At 47.5% G+C, this 19,427-nt stretch overlaps 1 protein-coding gene across 1 annotated transcript in view; it reads right to left on the bottom strand.

Annotated features, from left to right (window-relative positions):
* Nucleotides 1-19,427, bottom strand: part of LOC138567558 (uncharacterized) — a 1,087,151-nt gene that overhangs the window by 824,513 nt on the left and 243,211 nt on the right. Inside the window, exon 3 of the mRNA XM_069645895.1 lies at nt 4,225-4,326. Within this exon, the coding sequence (XP_069501996.1) occupies nt 4,225-4,326 (102 nt within the window). The remainder of the gene's footprint in view (nt 1-4,224; nt 4,327-19,427) is intronic.

Raw genomic sequence — 19,427 nt, 5'->3', positions numbered from 1 at the left:
ATTTTCAGTGCAGATGCTGCTACCCTTAACACACGTTCCGGTGTGCTCAGCTCCCCATTGCAGCCTCCGAAACAGGATCAATTTAGTCAACGGATGGTTCTCGGGCCGGAGCGTTCTGATGAGGCAGCCATGTCCGAACATGCGCAACAGCGCCCCCTGAACGCTAAATCTTAACTGGCGTCCGAGTTAAATGAGGGACAGTGTAGCAAGCCTTTCAAAGCCCTGAAATTGCCATGCTCCTGTGAAATCATTTATTGGGGAACTTTGTAATAAACTGAATAAAAAATAAAAAAAAACAAGAAAATGAGTGGGGAACCCTGTAGCCTGAGGTTGGGTGCACCTACTTGAATAGGTTAGACAGCGTCAGAACTAAGGCTACAGGGGCTCTTTCCAAATACGGGACACACAAGGCCCTACTATTCTGTTAAATCTCCCAGTTTTGGTCCACCACCTGTGTGCCTCACAGCAACCTGCTTAGCACCATGATTTGTTCTGCATTTTGTCTGGTCTGGTTTTTTTTTTGCGCCCTTAAGCCTTAGGGTACCGGGAGCGCGGTAAAAATCAATAAACATAAACAAGGAACTGACATTTTGCCGGTGCAGCTGCCTGGAACAGGTTGACTTCGAAGAGCGCATCTCGGAGCGAACAAGTATTTGCCATTGAACGGGACCCACACACAAGGAACAGGAAAAGTGGCGAACCGACCCCAGAAGGAATCAGAGGTGACATGACAAGGGGTGTGAGAATGAAGAGGAGGGGAGGGGAGGCTAGGCCCTGCTCGAATCACAGTGACCAGTTGAAACACCCGGCGAATGAAACTTCCAGTAATAGCCTGAACTTAATATATCTGACTTTGCATTGCTGCTGAATTAGTTGGGCAGGCATACAGCAGAAGAGAAATGGGTAATCACTCAAAGACGTGAACAGTGTTTTATGGCAACCATCTTGGAATCAGAAAACCTATGAGGAGAGACACTTTATGCCAGATTAGTGTGCCCCTTTTAGCCTGCTGCCACCTTTACTAGGGTAACCGCACAGACGGAATCTATTAAGACTAGAAACAGAACAGTGGGCGATCATTGGTCACACAGAAAACCTTTAGGACAAGTGGAAGAGATCTCGGTTACGCTCACCTGACTCCCACGGAGACGCAGGCCTGGTTTGGAGTGCTGTTGCCTCTTCTATGGTGAAGCGCAGGACTCGGAAGATGGACAGGACCGGACCCTCTAATCTGGCTTGCAGAATTATCCTTCTGTGTGTGAAAAGGGAGTTTTAACAATCTGCGGGATAATGTGTAAGCCTCCCACTCCCTTCTCACCCTCCACGAAACCCTTCTGCGATTCCCCGTGAAGTCTCACCTTAGGGTCTGAAAGGACGAGCTCTCCATCCTGCTTCTGATGCAGGGGCGCGTTGTAATCCAGTTACTTCACTGGATCTTGGATTGTAGAGAGTTCTAGTTTGCTTGACCTTCCCGGTAAAATACTGTGAGAATTCTGTTTATAAGTATGAGCCCGAAATAATAATTGTCCGTTGTCTCTATTTCAGGTGCAGAGCAAAATTTCCGAGATGAGCAATGGAACCGACGAAGGAAACTCAGGTGAGTTGTTTGATGAGAGGTTCCTTTAGTGCCCTTGCATTAATGCACTAATGCTTGTGTCTTTTTTTCCCCATAGGGGCCGGGGTTCGGAAATGCCGGAGATATGGCACCGACCCGAAGTGAGAGGTGCAGTTCCAGTAGATATCGGGTAAGTCTTTAATGAGCGTTCAGGTCATGTCTTAGCATTCGCTCACTAACGCTGATGTCTCTTTTTTCCCCTTAGGGGCCGGGGTCCGGAAATGCCAGGATGCGGCACCGACCCGAAATGAAGTGGGAATGACCCAAGAGGTAAGTCTTATGATGGCAAATTAAGGTTTTCTTATTCTCTTCCCTAGCTCACCTTTGTTCTTGTCTTTTTCTCCCTAGGCGCAGAAATGTGGCTGCGGATCCAGATGGTCACTGATGAACATGGAGGCGCCTAGTAAAGGTGAGTGGAATGCGGCGCTGCAGCGATCGATGTGATGTGCTTTTAAAATGAATGTCTTCCTTTTCAGGATCGTCGGCGAAATGTCTCTGGGATGCGGATTTAGCAGGTAAGGACTTTTCCTTCTTCTGTTCTCTTCTTCTCTTCCTTTGCAGATGTTCCAGGATGCTGGCGGGAGTGGCAGAAGTCAGGATGCAGGAGCAGACACGGTGAGCGTCCAGCTGCTAGATGCAGAACAACGCGAAGCGTGAGTTGCTGCTTGGGCGTGGCTTAAATAGCCTTCAAAGTAGTTCCAGGTATGTATCCTTCCTCTCAGGTATGTATTCTTCCTCCGGCCACACCCGTGTGGTTAAGTAGTCCCCAAAGATAAAGTAGTCCCATTCAGGCCTCTAGATGGCCTGGATGTTGCAGCATGGTCTGCATCAGGTAAGTTTACACCAAGCACCTTTAAATACAAATTTATGAGCCTGGCGCCTACGGCGCCAGGACTGTTGTCCAATATGAGCCTGGCGCCAAAGGCGCCAGGACTGAGCCCAAAGGGCCCCTACTTGGGGCTGCCGAGACTTCCCTCAGAGACATGATGTCTGCCTCTGGGGTAGCTGGGCCTGGTCTGGCTCCTTGGAGGTAGGCATCATGACAATCTCTTAACGTTTGGCGTGATGTAGCCATTCAGATAAAGTGGTAATAATGCAGAGATAAGAGAAATCTATGCACAGTGGGGCAAGAGTTAAAAAGGGACCCCCAACTCTTGTGTGTCCGGGGGTAGGATACTGAGGACAAACAGTGAATCAGTCTTACGATGACCTCTTAGAAATGTTTTAAGAAAACGTGGCAGGGGTAGATTTGTTCACCCAACAGAGCTTAATAAACAAGCAATGCCCATTTGCTGCAGACTCCCAGAGCATTATCACCAACTCAAGAAAGTCTTATGTCATTGGTGGGATGCGTTGACAAAACGGTGGCACGACTGAAGGGAAAGCTTGACCGCTTGAGTGAAAAGGTGAACCAGCTGGAAACAAGAACAGCAACTCTGGGGCAGACGACCTCTGAAATGGAAAATCAGAACAGCCAGACACTCCCAACAATAAAACAGATGGGTAAAGAATTAGGGGCAGTGGTACGAGGGAGCAAGGCAATAGAGCGGAGAGTGGAATATCTTGAGAATGTGGTGCATGCAAAGCAAATCCAATAACTTGGCCTCTCCTTAGGTGCAGAGAATGACGACCCAATATGCTTTGCCCCGATCGGTCTCCCAGACGTACTGGACCTTGACGCTTAAAATTACCCAATATTTATTGGAAAGTGTTACTGAATCAAAGATCGTTGGGATTATCTAGGAAACCTGGAAGTGGGTCCAACGCTTATTATCAAACTATCTGATGGTAGAGATAAAGAAAAGATTCTACAAGCAGCGAAGGAGAAATGTAATCTGGAATAACAGCAGAAGAGGAATCTTCTTTTCCAGGACTAAGCACCCAACACTGAAAAGAGAAGGAGAATATTGAACACCTTGAATAAGAGATTTCTTGCATGAGGGATATTGCGCCCTGCCAAGCTCAGCGTTACATGGAAGGGAAAGGAATTCATTTTTCGGGACTCTGAAAAAAGCTGAAGAGCTCCTGAGAACAATACCAAAGCAGCCGGCAGAGGAAGGTTGAGAATGGTATAGGACTCCATGGGCGGTTTCCCAGAGAGAAGATGCTGTTTTGTTTCTACTTTCTTGGGGTTTATCTATTTGGCAGAGGTAACTATTTTCTGTAAATGGGACATTTATTCTTTATTTTTCCATTCTCTCACTTTCTATATCTTGGCTATATGCGGTTTATGACGAGTTAAACGTTGGACTTACTAAAGTTAAGAATCAGCCTTAACCTCCCCCACCCCCGCCACATAACCAAAGTGGACATTCAGGACCTTTGTGGGATATGAAATGGTCGCAAATTTGTTGTGAATAATGTGATTGGGTGGCCCTCCATATACTGTGTGCAGCTCATATCGCCGTAGTTGAAAAACCGCAAATAATGTTTCCTTTTTTAAAAAAAAAGCAAAGCACATGTAAATAAGTGTATCAAGGAAAGAGACACAAAAGAACCCCCTGAAAGTCTGGCTCGTTTGGCTTGAAGTAAGCCCGACGAATTGCAGATCTGTGTGACCACCTGTGCCTCCTTGCGTTCAGTCTGTTTGTTACATATAGCTCACTTACTTGTGCTGTAGTAGTTGTCCCTAGACGTGCACTGTCCACGCGTCCATGGCTCCTCGCCTTTCTCAATCCTCCGCAGAATGTCAGGCTTTACAATGGTGTAGCCTGTTGATGTGAAAAACAAACAGACATATTATTGTCATCTGCTAAAGATATATACTAACATTTACTCCCTGGTTAAAACAAATCAATAAACATATTGAAAACACGAAATGTTAGCATACTTGTAAATTGCAATTATAGGTCCTGCAGCCAGTGAACATAAGAGCATCAGGAGTGTTAAAAAAAAAATCAAAGTTCACAATCTTCAGCAGGTTGCATTTGGGACTGTTCCGGGTTTGATTTAAAAGGTGCATTATACATGTGGGTGCATGGCAAGAAGCAAAATCCCATTTGCAGTGCATGTATCCTAATACTGCTCATATTCCCTGAACTGATTATTTGGTGATGGAATGGCTAATGAGGCGAGAACAGCTAAGGAATGCCAGCCAGTGGCAATGTATCATCAAAAGGAACCCCTGCGTAGAGATGGCATTGATTTGTCGGGTGGAACATATGTTGAGATTCTAGTGCAGTTATAACTACTATCTAGCTGCTCTAGGACTATTCTCTAGTGAAAATTTCATATTTTACAGTTATCTACATTGCCTAGAAACCTTTACTTTCACAGTCTTTAGTTCTAAGAGTTTTATCTGCACTTTGAGGGCTGGGCCCCTTTCGGTCTGTCTATAAATTATAAGTTACTCACCGTAGTGACCAACGTACTTAGTCCTTATTCCCCTTTCCTCCATAATTACTTATAATTACTCTTATGTCCTTTCCCCTTTCCTCCATACTGCATGGGCGCTTCCAACTAAGTGTAGCCCTAGGGTGGAGAGGAGACCCTCTTTAAGCAAACAGGTTTCTAAGAACCGCCTGTCCGAAAGCCGCGTCTGCTCTAGAGCCGGCATCCAAACAATAGTACTTACTGAGAGCCGAAGGGGTGGCCCATGTGGCCGCCCTGCTTATGACTTGCCAGGGGACATGCTGCTGGAAAGCGATGGTCCTTGCCTTGGCTCATACTGTGCTGGCGTGCATCAAGGCATAAATTAGTGTTTCAAAATTGATTAGTCAAAATTGCAAAATAATTGTATTTTGATTAGCAATCCAACATATATGAGTAGCAAATGTGTATATCCTTATTTCTATCAGGGTCCGCACAATACATGTTACCCCTGTGCAACAATACAGGGTATGGGACCCTTGACTCGACGCCAGAGCTATGATGAGCGGATGCCTATCATAGCTCTGGCGTTGGACATGATATGAACACTGCTGCCCTGGCAAATTCAACAGGGCTTCGCACTCGGGACTTGCAAATACGCAACACCCTCTAAGCTATCGGCCGAGCATTTAATCCTCCTTAGTAGGGATAGCCCACTGGAGTAAACATTTTTTCTGATAAGTGTTCTCTTCACATTTCCTTCACATAATACGCAATAGCAAGCAGCACGATTGTGTCAAACAGACTAAAAGTAGGTGATCTTATCATACAGTACTTTTTGTTTTGTTCCAAGTCTTGAATGTGCATTTCCAAAACCTAAGAGTATGTTTATTTGTATACGGGAACTTCGTGCTGAGGAAAGGTGCTTGGTATTTGTGCTGGTACCAGGACCAAGGCGGTCCCTCCCGCGCAGGCGAGTCCTTGGGAAGGAGTCTCCCTTGCGGGGTGTACTGAAAAAGAGCAGTCCTACCTTGGGCTCACATCGATGATAGACTAAGTCCTTTAGGTCCTCCAGAGGCGATCTGTGGAAAAGCTCTCTCCATCTGGCCAGTCTTTTCTTCAGAGACCTCGAGGAAAGTACGTTGCACGTGGTACAAGCTTGCCAGCCCTGGTCACGGCCAAGGCACCGTAGGCAGAGGGCATGGGAGTATTCAGTTGGGAAGAGCCCGTCGCAGAATGGACACCTGCTGAACCCTGTAGAAGTCGACATGCGCTGGGGAGGAGCGCGACGCCTGAGGACCGAGTACCTGAATGATAAAAAGACAAAAAAGACAAAGAGAAGAAGTATCCGCGCGTGGAATAACATGGCCGAAGCCAAACCCAGGAGCGCTGGCGAATTCGGCACGTTCCTGTCGACGCGGAAAAGGGGACTTAGGTGTGGCACCGGAGGGCGGAGTCAGGGCAGCGCATGCTCCCAGGGCCTACCCCCACGCGCCTCTTAATTAAAAGGGGAAGAGGGTTTTTTTCTGGTGAAAAAGGTTCTGTCTCCCGTCCCTCGCCAGGGACACCCGTCCAGTATGGAGGAAAGGGGACGGGACGTAAGAGTATGTACTCCCATATGTACCAATTTCTTTAAATTAAGATGTTACACAAGAAGTAGAGTTCAACAGCATTAATTTTGCTTAGGTTTGACAGGTGGTCAGTAACTCTAAAATCGGTCCTTCAGTCAAACACAATTCTTATATGTGCTCTTAGGAAGAGTAGACTTTGGCGTCATGTGCCTGTGGGTCTTGTTCTCTGTGGTATTAGAAATTTGTCCTCAAAGTCCCAGCATTCAGTGTTTTTCAGTTTAATTACATTTCAATTGGCTGCAGGTGCTTTGCTGCCAAATTCCAGGGTTCAGTGCTTCTTAGTTTTACCCCTTTCTCAATCCATTTTTACCAGCCTAGCCTCCAAGTTCCAGGGTGCAGCGCATCAAGTTTCAATCTTGTTCTCATTACTCCCTAGCTACTTTGCATTTACCATATTTTCTGTTCAGCCCTTTTCTCAATGGACGCCATTAATGTTGCCTTCAAGTTCCAAAATTCAGCTCTCCTCCATTCAATCGCGTTATGTAAACCAGAAGAAGCTGCGCACTCATTGCTATTAATTCACTTACAAAACATTCATCTAGTTTGTCAAAAACTGCACTTTCCATTTCCCAGATGCAAAGTTTAAGTGTTCGAATTAGTCTCTTTTACAGACGTTTGAAAACGCTTCAGTACCTCATCTCCTAGAATGCAGTGTCTGAGCATTTCTTTTCACTGTCTTTATGGGATGCTTTGGTGCTTAACTAGATTTCCCAACAAGCAGTGTCACATGCAACTCGTGTACACTTGGCACCAGAGCTCTCCGACTTGGTCTTGGCCATGCTGTTCCTGTTCTGTCTCCGGATATCACCAAGGACATTGACGACTTCTCGCAGCACACTGCTCTGTTGTGCTGTCCAGTTATCAGTAACGTTTCTGGACCTTTTGGGGCTCACAGCGGTGGCTCCAGTTGCCCTTGCTCCTAGAGACCACTCAGGATTAGCCCCAGGCAGTTTGCCACCTCCCATTCTCATAACCTGCACATACCCCTCAGACCTGGCGCACTCTAGGAACTACAGGTCTTCCCCAGTGTGTAGCGTCCAGTCTCCACCTCTTCTTCGATATCTGCGATGCCTTTTCATTCGGACATCGGGTTATTGTGCACATCGTGTCCTCATTGCTGCCCACTTGACATCGGATATCAGCAGTCTATGCACTTGCCAATCCGATTATTCTGTCTCATCACGTTTGCCAGCTTTCTTTAGCAGGGCTGCCCATCAGGGCCCACCTCCCTCACTCCCTGCTTCTCATGTCCTCCTCCTAATCTGGAGTGTCAATGATTATGCTAAAAGCCCTTTGCGATACATTGTGAGCTCAGACTTTTTTAATGCAGATTACATCAGATGGAAACCAATATTATTATGGCTTTCTGTGCTGAATGCCATCTACGAGGGTGAAATAGTCTGAAGTTTTTTGAGTTTTAATGTTAAAGGTATTTGTACCGCGCACCGTCACCACCGGAGTTGTCCCCAGGCGCTCTGGTGGATCTGAAAAGGGAAGAGGGTAGGAAGGTTAGTAGGATTGATAGGGAGAAAGGCAAGAGAGCAGTGATGTGCTGTTGGGAGCCTCAATTCGGTTTGCACCGTTCGCTGAGTTTAGGTGTGCTTTTCGGTTGGGAGCCGAAAAAGTACACTTGTTGCAGCAGCCTAGACTGGACCCTTGACAACAGGCTTGCTGTGGACCAATCCACTGTAGAATTTTGTCTGCATAAGGGAGGGGAGACCCTCCCCTTAGCGGTTTCATCTTTGAAGCAGGATTTACTGAACCAACAGTCTACTCCAAAGTGCTCTGCCAGAGATGTGAAGACAGGCGCTCCAAAGAAGAAGAAAGCTCTTTTACCCAACCATCCCAGGGGCCTATATGGGATGACAAGCGGCTGGACAAGGCCTACTGCAACTGAGACACGGGTACCCATCACCCTGCTCACTGGAGGTGACAGTACTGTGGTAAATCTGAATCAGAAGGACAAGATGGCATCTTGCCTAAAGGTTTCTTTATTTTGAACCTCTCAGTACCTAAATTATCCTTAAGTGTCTTGGCCCTAATTTCCAATTTTTTTTAATCTTTACAATAAATAGAAAATAATTTTAACAAAAATTCTTTTTTAAAACCGTGCTCGGCAAGATGTCTTACAAAATAACTCCAGTCTGCCATTCAAAAACCAATTCTGATCTGACTTCTGTCCCTACCTGTCCCTACCAATTGATACAAAGAAAAAAACACTCGTTAAAATGTACAATAAGGGCTGTAGCCCAAACAAAGGAATGGTGGCTGGTTTCTGACCCCCACGTAATGTCTCTTTCTCAAAAGACCAGGGGGTCCATGCCCCATTGCAAATGTGAGTCAGGACACTAAGTTTCTCCAATAGACCCCCGCCCCCTTCTTTGGGGTCAAGTCTCAGGTTAGTTTCTTTTCCTTGGTATTCACAGACAGACACTCTGTCTCAGTCTTAGGTCTGCGTTCAGCCTTTGCAGGTTTCCTGGTGCATATGTCCACACCAGGTATTTTCCCAGGTTCCCTACCCAGGAATCTTGCTGCACTCTATCCAATTAGTCATCTCCTGGTGTTTACTCCTCGCTGACATCACTGCTTCCTCACTCTGCTTTGGGGTCTGCCTCTCGCCCCGGCCTCTGGGTCCGTCTCTCACCCCACCTTGCAAACTGGTTTCTTTCACCCTGCCTTGGGGGCAAATATCATGTGGCCTTTCTGCCTACCACCCTTCCATGGAGTGAGCGTGTACATTCTATTTCAGAGTGGTGCTACTCCAGGCAGGCATTCCAAATGGGCAATGCAGCTTTACTTCCCCGGGTTCCACATGTTTTGGGACCTTGACTCCTTCCTGCTGCCGTTCTGCTGGATTCTCGCATCCGTTTCTCTATGTGGCGGTTTGTTCCCGCTCTAGTATCGTCCTCCACTGGAGGCTCTCCGGGACTGGCCTTTCCAGTCAGTCTCCCGAGTTTTCCACAGGCTTGTCTGCGCATGGGTTCGGCACGCTGGCTGTGTGCTTCCGATCTCCTGCCACAACTCCCAGAAAGAAGCTTCCTGGACTCAGCTGCTCCACTGGCGGCTCTCCTTTCTTCCCTCAAAGCTGATTGTAGCTTTATTTTTCCAGCAACAAGGGAGTGCGTCAGTTCTCCGGTCTCTCTTTTCAGGTCTGGATGGTGACTGAAAGGGATCAGAAACCAGACTAGCCAATCGTGTATACTGTTGCCAGTTGGCACACACGTTATCTCCCATATAACTGATAAAGCAGTTAGTTTCTTGGGACAAGAGAAGATAAAACATCCTTATCTAGGGATTGCCTATCCTCTATGGGGGGAATGGGGTAACCTCCAGTGGGATCCCCGTTCGACCTTTCCCCTAGGGGGTGTTAGGCTTAGCGGGTCAACCTCCCTATTCCCAAAGGGAGTGGCTCCCCTTTGGGAGAAGGGACACATTCCCTTGATTAATCACATGACACTGCAAGAGCTCTCTACAAGCCTTCCTAATTCGGAAGAGCAGACGAAGCACTCACATTACCCAGCCCTGGACTGCGTCTCCCAGCAACTAAAGAACCCCGGGAGCCACCTCTGGCTCTCTCTACCTCACTGTGTCTGCCTCTGCAACTCGGAGTTCCACTAAATTCCAAAACCCCTGTTTTCTCTGCATCTGAGACACGTGGAGTCTTCTAGCAAACCCGCCTGCCTGGTGCCAAGCCTCTTCAAGCTCCAAAACAATGCAATATGATAACATTGTGTAGTGACGGTCGAGCCCGGTCGTCGCTTCTACGCATCCGAGGCCGCAGAGACTTCCATTGCCACTGAACGACATTGCCTGCCGTTTCCCAGCATTTTTAACCCTCAGGGAGTCGATGCAGCTGAACTGCACTGCATTGTTGGATCCTGTAAGCGTCGCTCCCTAACTCGAGCCTGGCTATGTGTCAGAAGTTCCCAGACTCCCAGTTAAATGCATTTTAGCCCAGAGACCAAGACCTGAAGATATCAGAAGTGGCTCTGTCCCCCAGTGCAATTTAAATAAAGGACCCTACTGACTTTTAAGATCCCTTTTCTACCTTTGGAAAGACATTCATCAACTTGGATATTTTGCTGCAGAAATCTTTGCCTGAGCACCCATGTCTACAAACTTGAGAGTGCCCCTTTATCCGAAATGCCTGCCTTCTTGGTTTTCCTTTAGAGAAGTGGGTTAGTAGGGTTTTCACTAGTGGCGCTTATTTGTACATTAAAGTTATGTATTTTGATAGTACCTTGATTGGACACATTTTTTTTGGTACCACAATACAATTGTTGTTTTGGATGCTTCTGTGCTAGCACACATCCCTCTTAGAGAGTGTAGCCTGCCCGTAGCCCATGTTACCAAAACAGAAGGAGGTATATCTGTCGGGCTACGCCTATTTCACCTTTAGGTTTGGGATCATTCCTAGCTTAGTATGCCAGGGAAAAAGTTACATTGTACCATACATCTATGTACTACTCTGTGTTCCTTGACTGTGAAAGCTCAGCCAAACATGGCTGCAGGGTTTGAAATTAAGATTCCATTAGCAGGAGCTAAAACCTGCTCCTAGGTGTCTGGTTTCAGGCCGGAGCTACCGCAGGGGAATCCGGAGCTACCAGGAAATGTTTCTCTAAATGTATGTCCATTATGTATGAACCATAGTGTTAAAATGTCTTAGTACCAGGCGAAGATGGTGTGGCGGCCTCCCAGCCAATGAGGAGGCTTGGTACAGGGTCTTTAACACACAAGGAAAGACCCCGCTCCAAGCCTCCTCGGAGCAGGAAGTTGCCATTTTCCCTCACCAGAAATCATGTTAGTGCACTCCCCTTTCCCCCACCCCACTTTTCCACATATTTAAGGCCCCCTCCCAACTTACCTTCTGCTACATTGTCCCTCACCGGTGCCAGCAACAGGACTACTCCCGGTGCATCTCCAGCAGGCGATAAGCCGTCATGGAAAGGGCGAAGGGACTACGTGTAGTCCCATACCCCTTTCCATGGTGGCCATTATGTTTGTTTGTTTTTTCATTAATTTCCATGGCCACCATGGAAAGGTAGAAGGGACTATGTGTAGGTCCCTTATGCCCGATCCCGGACTGCCCTTTATTTCTCAGCTCGAGAAACAAATTCGCTCAGGCTTGTAACTATCGCCGGGGGGCATTACCAGACCGGTAATGCCCCCCTCCTCGGGTTCTATTGCTTCATTGGATGGGTCCCAATTCTTCTTTATTAACATATACAAATACTCTAAGTTAACGTCACATATGCATGTTGGTATGGTACCAGTTGGCCTGAGAAGCCAAAAATAGCTCCTGGTAGCTGTTGGTTTCAAACCAAACGGGCTCTCCTAGGCTAGAAGCAGGAGCTAAATATCTCTCAGCAATTTCAAACCATGAAAGCTGCCATACTGCCTATAACTGCTTTGTCCTATGTCATTGTGCACATGTCCTGTCCTAACCGAAATGTACACCGGGTGCGCTGCAAAAAGCAGCCCGCTTCATAGTCTGCTTGCTTCTTATGCGTTTCCTGTTTTGCACAGTGTATCTTAGATCTCTGCCTTCTAGAAGTTGCAACATTAGGTGGGCCAGGCATTGCCTGAGCTGTATCAGAATTTTCATTGTAGTGGAAAATGCTGACTCACTAGAAATGTATCTGAATACGTCTGCCACATGTTGCAAAATGTGCTTGCCAAGGTATGAGAATCTCACTGATGCTTGTTGGACACATTATGAAAATCATGTAGTACAGGTTGAAACCACCCTGAAACATTGTATACTATATCACTGAAAGTTGCATGCCTCACCCCTTCCATAGGAGACCTGTGTGAGTTGATGGTACATAAACCATTTAAATCTGGGAGGGTGGGGGTTTGCTACTCCATATACAGTTTGAACATTTGGGTTCATGTTCTGTCCTGTGGATTGCTTGTATGCTGCTTTGCTGACTGCCATTAAAAGATGCTTGACAATCTACCTGGAGATTGGATTATTGACCGAGTTTGTTCCAAAAAAATGTCCAATACAAGTAGTAGTGCAGGGCTGAGTAGGTGCTTCAGCTACTTCTCATCCCTGTACTCCTGCAGAGCAGTAGTCATTTTGTCACACTTTTGCTCTGGTGTAATCAAGGGCAGTTAAACGCAAGGACTGGCGATGCTGCCCACAAAAGCTTACAACATAAGTAGGTTACCTAAATTGGGACTACCAAGCTGGTACTGTAATCAATAAGCAGTGGGAACTTACCCAAAAAAACACATTAAAACACTTGAAAATGATGTGCAACAGCAAATGGGAGAATAGGGAATCTAAGCCACCTATCCAAAGATATATGTGTTTTTTAAAACGTTTACTGGATGAGAGAATGATTTGGCCATCAGTGAGAAGGGTTTAAGTTACTTACTTGTAACTATTGTTCTCCAGCATGGATTCACATGCTCATGAAAATTCCCAGTTAGGCTGGGAATTCTCGGGAAAAAGAAAAAACGGTTTCACTTTCACTTAAAAACTCCACCAATCACTGTCGTCTGGGTCATACTGCCCCCATCCAATGACAGTCCTCTCCCTAAACCCCCCCTTATGGCAGCCATCTTCAGATTTGGTAAGCACGTAAAGTGGCAGTATGAACAAGAAGAGCTGCAGACGGGACAGAGGGAGGGTTCACATGTGAATCCATGCCAGACCCATGCTGGTGAACAACAGTTGCAGGTAATTAACTTAAACCTTCTCCAGCATGGGGTCTGGATGAATTCACATGATCATGAATAACAAATACATAGCAGTACAACATTACACAACCACGGGAGGTGGCAAGGCTCAACAGAAGCAATTAATTCTTACCTCTGGAACAGACTCGCCTCAAGAGAACAAGTTGCTTAGCACTGCTTGGCCAATTATGGACTCCTCCCTGGAATCCCTGTCGACACAGTAGAACTTTCTGAAGGTGTGCGTGGACCCCCACGTCCAAGCCCTGCAGATGTCCAGCAGGGGCACACCAGACAGGAACCCCGTTGTCGCATCGATCGCTCTGGTAGAGTGGGCTCACAAACGGCGGGGCAGTGGTCGGTTCGCCAAACCGATGACAGTGCATGATGCAGACGGAGAGCCGTCTTGAAATGGAAACCTTGGACAGGGCCTTCCCATGGTTCATAGGTCCAAAGTTCACAAACAGTTGATAAGTCTTCCGAAAGCTCTTTGTGCGTGTCACAATGAACTTCATGGCATGAGCAACGTTCAGCGAATACATGACCCTTTCCACCAGTGACAAAGGTTTCAGGAAAAAAAACAGGTAACACCAAAGGCTCGTTGAGGTGGAATTCCGACAGAACCTTTGGCATTAAAGAGGGTTGCGTACGCAGAACCACCCTCGATTCGAGGAGAGTCAGGTATGGTTGCTTGTAGGATAGGGCCTGGATCTCACCTACCCTTCTGGCAGAGGTGATGGCCACAAGGAAAGCAGTCTTCCACAAGAGGAACTTGAGGGGCCTTATGCATAGGCTCAAAGGGGGCCCCCCCGATGAGCCTTGTCAGAAACATGTTGAGTTCCCATGCCGGTGCAGGAGTCGGTGGGACCAAAGTGAAGATCTTCCTGGAGACCAGTTGTAGCGGGATATCGCAGCCAGATATACCTTGATAGAGGCGTGCGCCAGTTCGGCCTTGGCCAAGGATAGCAAGTGTGGAAGGATCTGTGGGGCCGTGACCCTCAGATGGGTAATCTTCAGAGACCGGGACCACGTAGAAAAATGCTTCCACTTCTGACCGTAGCACTTCAAAGTCGATGACGCCCTGGCCTTGGCGAGGACCTCCCTGCAGTCCGCAGGCAAATCATATCCTCCAAATTCTAGGGCTGCAAGAGCCAAGCCCTCAGTCTCAGCGACCCTGGGACGTGATGAAGATTTGCACCTCCTTCTCTGGTGAGAAGATCCGGCTCCACTGGCAGCTTGACCGGAGGCGACGCTGACAGGCTGAAAAGGTCTGGACAGCAAATCTGTCTCAGCCATGCCGGGGCGATGAGTATCATTTTGCATGGACACCGAGTGTGTCGATGACTTGTAGCAGGAGAGGGAACGAAGGGAATGCATACAGGAACAGTCCTTCCCATGGAAAGTAGAAAGGAGCCCTCAGGCTCCTCAGCTGGTGGAATCTGCTGGCAAACTTCTGGCACTTGGGTTTCGCTGCTGTCGCAAAAAGATCAATCTGGGCCATTTGACGAATAGACGGTCCACCTGATCCAGACGAAGCTCCCACTCGTGGCAGGATCGCAGTTCCCTGCTGAGGGAGTGTGCAAGGGTTTTAATGACTCCTGCCAGGTGGAGAGGGAGGAGGAACATCCCGTGTCTGATGGCCCAGCACCACAAGTTCCTTGAAGAGCGCCGGGGATTGAGTGCCCACCCCCCCCCCCCCGCTTCCTGATGTAGAACATGGTGGTGGTGTTATCCGTGAATCACCACCTTGCCTTTCAGGGATGGTAGGAACGACTTGAGGGCCCAGAACACTGCCCGTAGCTCCAGGATGTTCATATGAAGATCCTTCTCCTCCGGCAGCAACAGCCCTCTGGCGTGCAGACGTCCGGTGTGTGCTCCCCATCCCTCTAGGGAGGCGTCCGTGGTGACCATCTCCTGGTATGTCTGGCTTTGAAATCCAGTGCCCTGGGTGATGTTGAAGCGGACGCCCCACCATCCTATTGCCCAACGGAATTAGTCATTCAGAGAGATCTTGTCCATGAAGCTTCTGGACACCTGTATCCAGCGGGCATCCAGCAATTCTTCAAGGGGTCACATTTGCAACCTGCAGAGCTGAACGAGGTAGATGCAGGACAACATCCTGCCCAGCAACGACTTGATGGCCCGCACTGTGGCTGTCTTCGTCGAGGACATCCGTTGCACCTTCCCTTGAATGGCTGTTATCCTCTCCTCCAAGGATCGAGTCTGGCGCCTAGGAACAGCATGTTCTGTGATGGTGTTAAACAGGACTTTGGATAGATGACGGAGAATCCCAGATCCGTTAGTAGCGCCTACGTGTGTCTGTCAGCCAGCTCCCGGGAGCGGGCAGGAATCAGCTAGTCATCCAGGTATGGGTACATGTGCATGCCCTGTAGACGTAGATGGCTGCCACTGGTGGCAGGCATTTCGGGAGCACTCTGGGAGCCGACTTCAAGCCGAAAGTTAGATCCTTGAACTGGTAGTGCTGCCCCTGCACCACGAAACGTAGAGACTTTTGGTGTTTCTAGTGAATGTGGAAGTAGGGGGTCCTCCAAGTCCAAAGACGTCAAGAAGTCTCCTTTTTCCAGTTGGCCAAGCACATGTTGCATCGTGACCATCCTGGACTTTTGGGACTTATGGTACTTGTTCAGATATCGTAGGTCTAGGGTGGGCTTCCAGTCCCCTGTCTTCTTTCTGACCAGAAAGAATCTGGAATAGACTCAGGAGTCCCGGGGCCATTGGGGAACTAGCTCCATCGCCCCGTTTCACAGCATGGCCCGTACCGTTTCCAGGAGCTGAGGGATGTGCTGCTCCTGATGGGTAACCGGAAGGATCCGCGGACACCTGTGATTAAACTTCAGGATGTGTCCTTGGGCGAAAGCGTCCAGCACCCATCTGTCGGTGGTGATCTTTCTCCACTCACTGACCAACTTAGTCAGCCAGCCTCCCACCGGGGAGCACAAGTAGGGGCCCAACGTCCTGGTCGGTTCAGGCTTGCTTCGGTGCTAGCGTCCTCCGCTATTGTAGGCCTGGGAAAAGGCCTCTGTAGGCTTCCCGAGTTGTGGACCTGGAAGGCTGTCGGTAGGAAGTGGAGAAACCTTTGGAAGACCTGCTCAACTTTCCCCTGGAGGAGTGAAAAGAGCAGGGCTGCTGAAGAGCACCCAGGGAACGAGCCGTCTCTGTATCCGCTTTGATGGCCTGGAGGGACTTGTCGATGACCTTTGCAAACAAATTCTCTCCGTCAAAGGGCATGTCCAGCACCTTCGCCTGGACCTCCTGACAGAAATTTGTGGCTTTCATCCAATCTTTGCGACAAAGGCAGACACTGTTCCCCATTTGTCGGAACCCTGTGTCGGTGACGTCCAATGCCACTGTGATGACGTGATCAGACAACTTACCCTTCCTGGACTAAAGCGATTGCCTCCATCTTCTTGTCGTCGGGGAGGAACTCCAGAATCGGCACCAGCTTGTACCACAACTCCCTGACATACTCTCCGTCGAAGGGCATGTCCAGCACCTTCGCCTGGACCTCCTGATGGAAATGTGTGGCTTTCTTCCAATTTTCGCAACAAAGGCAGACACTGTTCCTCATTTGTCGGAACCCTGTGTCGGCGACGTCCAATGCCACTGTGATGGCGTGATCAGACACCACTTCCCCTACCTGGACGAAAGTGATTGCCTCCATCTCCTTGTTGTCGGGGAGGAACTCCAGAATCGGCACCAGCTTGTACCACAACTCCCTGTCGTACTTGGCCAGATCGCCAGAGCATTGGCCACCTTGGTAGTGGACGCTGCGGTGTAAATCACCTTCTTTCCCATGGTGTCCATCCTTTTCCTCTCGCTGTCCAGAGGGACGGAAGACCATGAGGACGGGTTGGCCGACCGTTTCCTCGCAGCCGCAGAGACCACCGAATCCGGCAAAGGCTGCAACCTCAGGCACTTGGATGCACAGTCCGGCACCCTATAAAAACCCTTGAACTGTCCCAAAGACTCAAAGTGGTTTTCTGTGCCATCTGTGATAGAGCTTTGAGAAATCAATGTGTGTTGAAGTGGATTTATTGAAGATCAAGATTAATGAGAAGTTCAACCTGAGATCAGTTTATTAATGTAGAGCCACTGTGGTTCTGCCTTGATTTGACCAACTGTAATATGTATATAAAGTTATAGATCCCTGGGGCATAATGGCACTATGGGCGTTTTGATTTCTAGTTTTTTAGCAATCAAGATACAACAAAAAAAAATACGTAATATGTACTGGTTACAATTTAGCTGACTGTTGTTCACCTTATGTGATTCTCTTACTTGAAATTATACGTTAACCTATTAATCACTGTTTTGGCAACATCTTAGCACCAATCGGTATGCACGGCTTTGCTGGATTTATTACAACATTTATGACCATTTTTTTGTTTTGTGAAATATATTATAAAGATTGGCTCATATTAAAAATAAAAACTCAAGCTTCCTTGTTGTTCTCAATATTGCGGGGATCACTTCAGTCTCTCTCTCGATCTCTCTCTCTCTCTCTCTCTCTCTCTCTCTCTCTCTTATCAAGAGGCACACTAGGATGCCTGCGACTATGGGGCGGTAGAAATAAATAAAGCAAATAAAAAGGAGGCTGCACCGCTGCCCATCCACTCCTGTCACTTCTCCCTGAACCGTGCTCAAAGCAGTTAGAAAACACAGGATGACAGAAACATTTATGGAAAGGCGTAATGACTGACAAGGAAGAGAGCTTGGTATACTGGAGATTTAAATAAGGTAAACAAATAACTATCCCTTATCATTGTTAAAGCCCTTACGTGTATAACGAATCATCCAAACAAAGATGAAACGCGTGAACAAAGATCTGATAACCAAGAGGTTGGTCCATGCTTTTTATTTTTTTATTTTAGAGACAACCTAAAGACATAGTATAATTTGAAAAAGTCACAATGTGTGACCATCCCTTTTTGGAAACAATAGGGGCTGTAAAGCCTGGGGTGCCCCAAGCTTTGTGAGGAGCTACCACAGGTGATATATGGTAGGGGTGCTGTGCAGACTACAGCTTATTTGCAGAGCAGTGTTAGATCAGGGCATTCCACTGGCATATTGCCAAGACATAAGAAGACCCAATCAGGTGGTAGGGGAATCCTGTCCCCGCAATCACGATAGCCAGCCAAGATCCGCTTCACTGCTTTAAGTTGAACCACAACCCAGCAGTTTAAAATTCATCAGGCTTAAACTCCTTGACGTGCTATAACGGTAGCAAGCCAGAGAGAGGTAAACAGGCTACTTACACAAACATACATCAAACGCAATTGGAATGAATTTAAAATGGCCACCATCATTTTATAGCCCTCCTTCCCAAAGTCTAAACTACAAAGCCTCACTCCCAGTCAGATTATTGCAAAGAGTCTCCTCGCCAAACTTGCCAATATTGAAGTAGACACAAACACACAATAGTTCATGCATTATAAAAGGGGCTCTGCTGCCCCAGAGAGTATGAATGTTTGTTCCGAGGCGCCTGGGGAAACCTAGAAGAAATAATAATAAGAAGAAAACCTTTTTAGTTCCACCCTCATAGCTGGCAACCGACACACGACATGCAGATTTGGCCTGCAACAAAACTCCAAACCATAGAGGCTGCAAAGGTGTTTCGGAAATCCACAAGCAGGGCAGGCTGAGAAGCAAGATCATCACTTAATAAAGTGATTGATGACCTTTCAGGTGCAGCGAAGCGTTTCTTCTGCCAACAGTGGCATTACTGTGGTCAGCTTCTCGCCAGACAGTCACAGGGCTTTAACCTTCTGTGATCTCTTTAGCTTTGAAGACTTCCCAGCCCAAATTTACATCTCACTGCTCACCCCTTAAAGAAAAGAAAAAAGTGATTTAAGTGTTGTGCAGTCACGTTCTCAAGTTATTGGTGGGGCCCCAGTTCAAAACAAAGATACACTCTGAAAATAATAAACCGAAGGATGCACTGGGGGGCCAGGCATACAACCGTTTACAATTTGGTTAATTCCGTTACTACAAATATGAATTAATAATGTTTCAATACGTCAAAGAAATTGATAGGTAACTCAGTTTTTTAGCACAGTTATTGTTTAGTTTATTTATTTATAGAGCGCAAACCCAGCCCTGAGGCATCTGGGCGCTATTCGTAAATGTTACATTTAACCAAGCCCTTTCATTTTAGGTGCCAACCTTAA

Source organism: Ambystoma mexicanum, chromosome 2p, assembly GCF_040938575.1.
Source record: "Ambystoma mexicanum isolate Mex_15411 chromosome 2p, UKY_AmexF1_1, whole genome shotgun sequence".
Classification (NCBI taxonomy): Eukaryota; Metazoa; Chordata; class Amphibia; order Caudata; family Ambystomatidae; genus Ambystoma; species Ambystoma mexicanum.
This window is presented reverse-complemented; position numbering and strand designations above follow the sequence as displayed.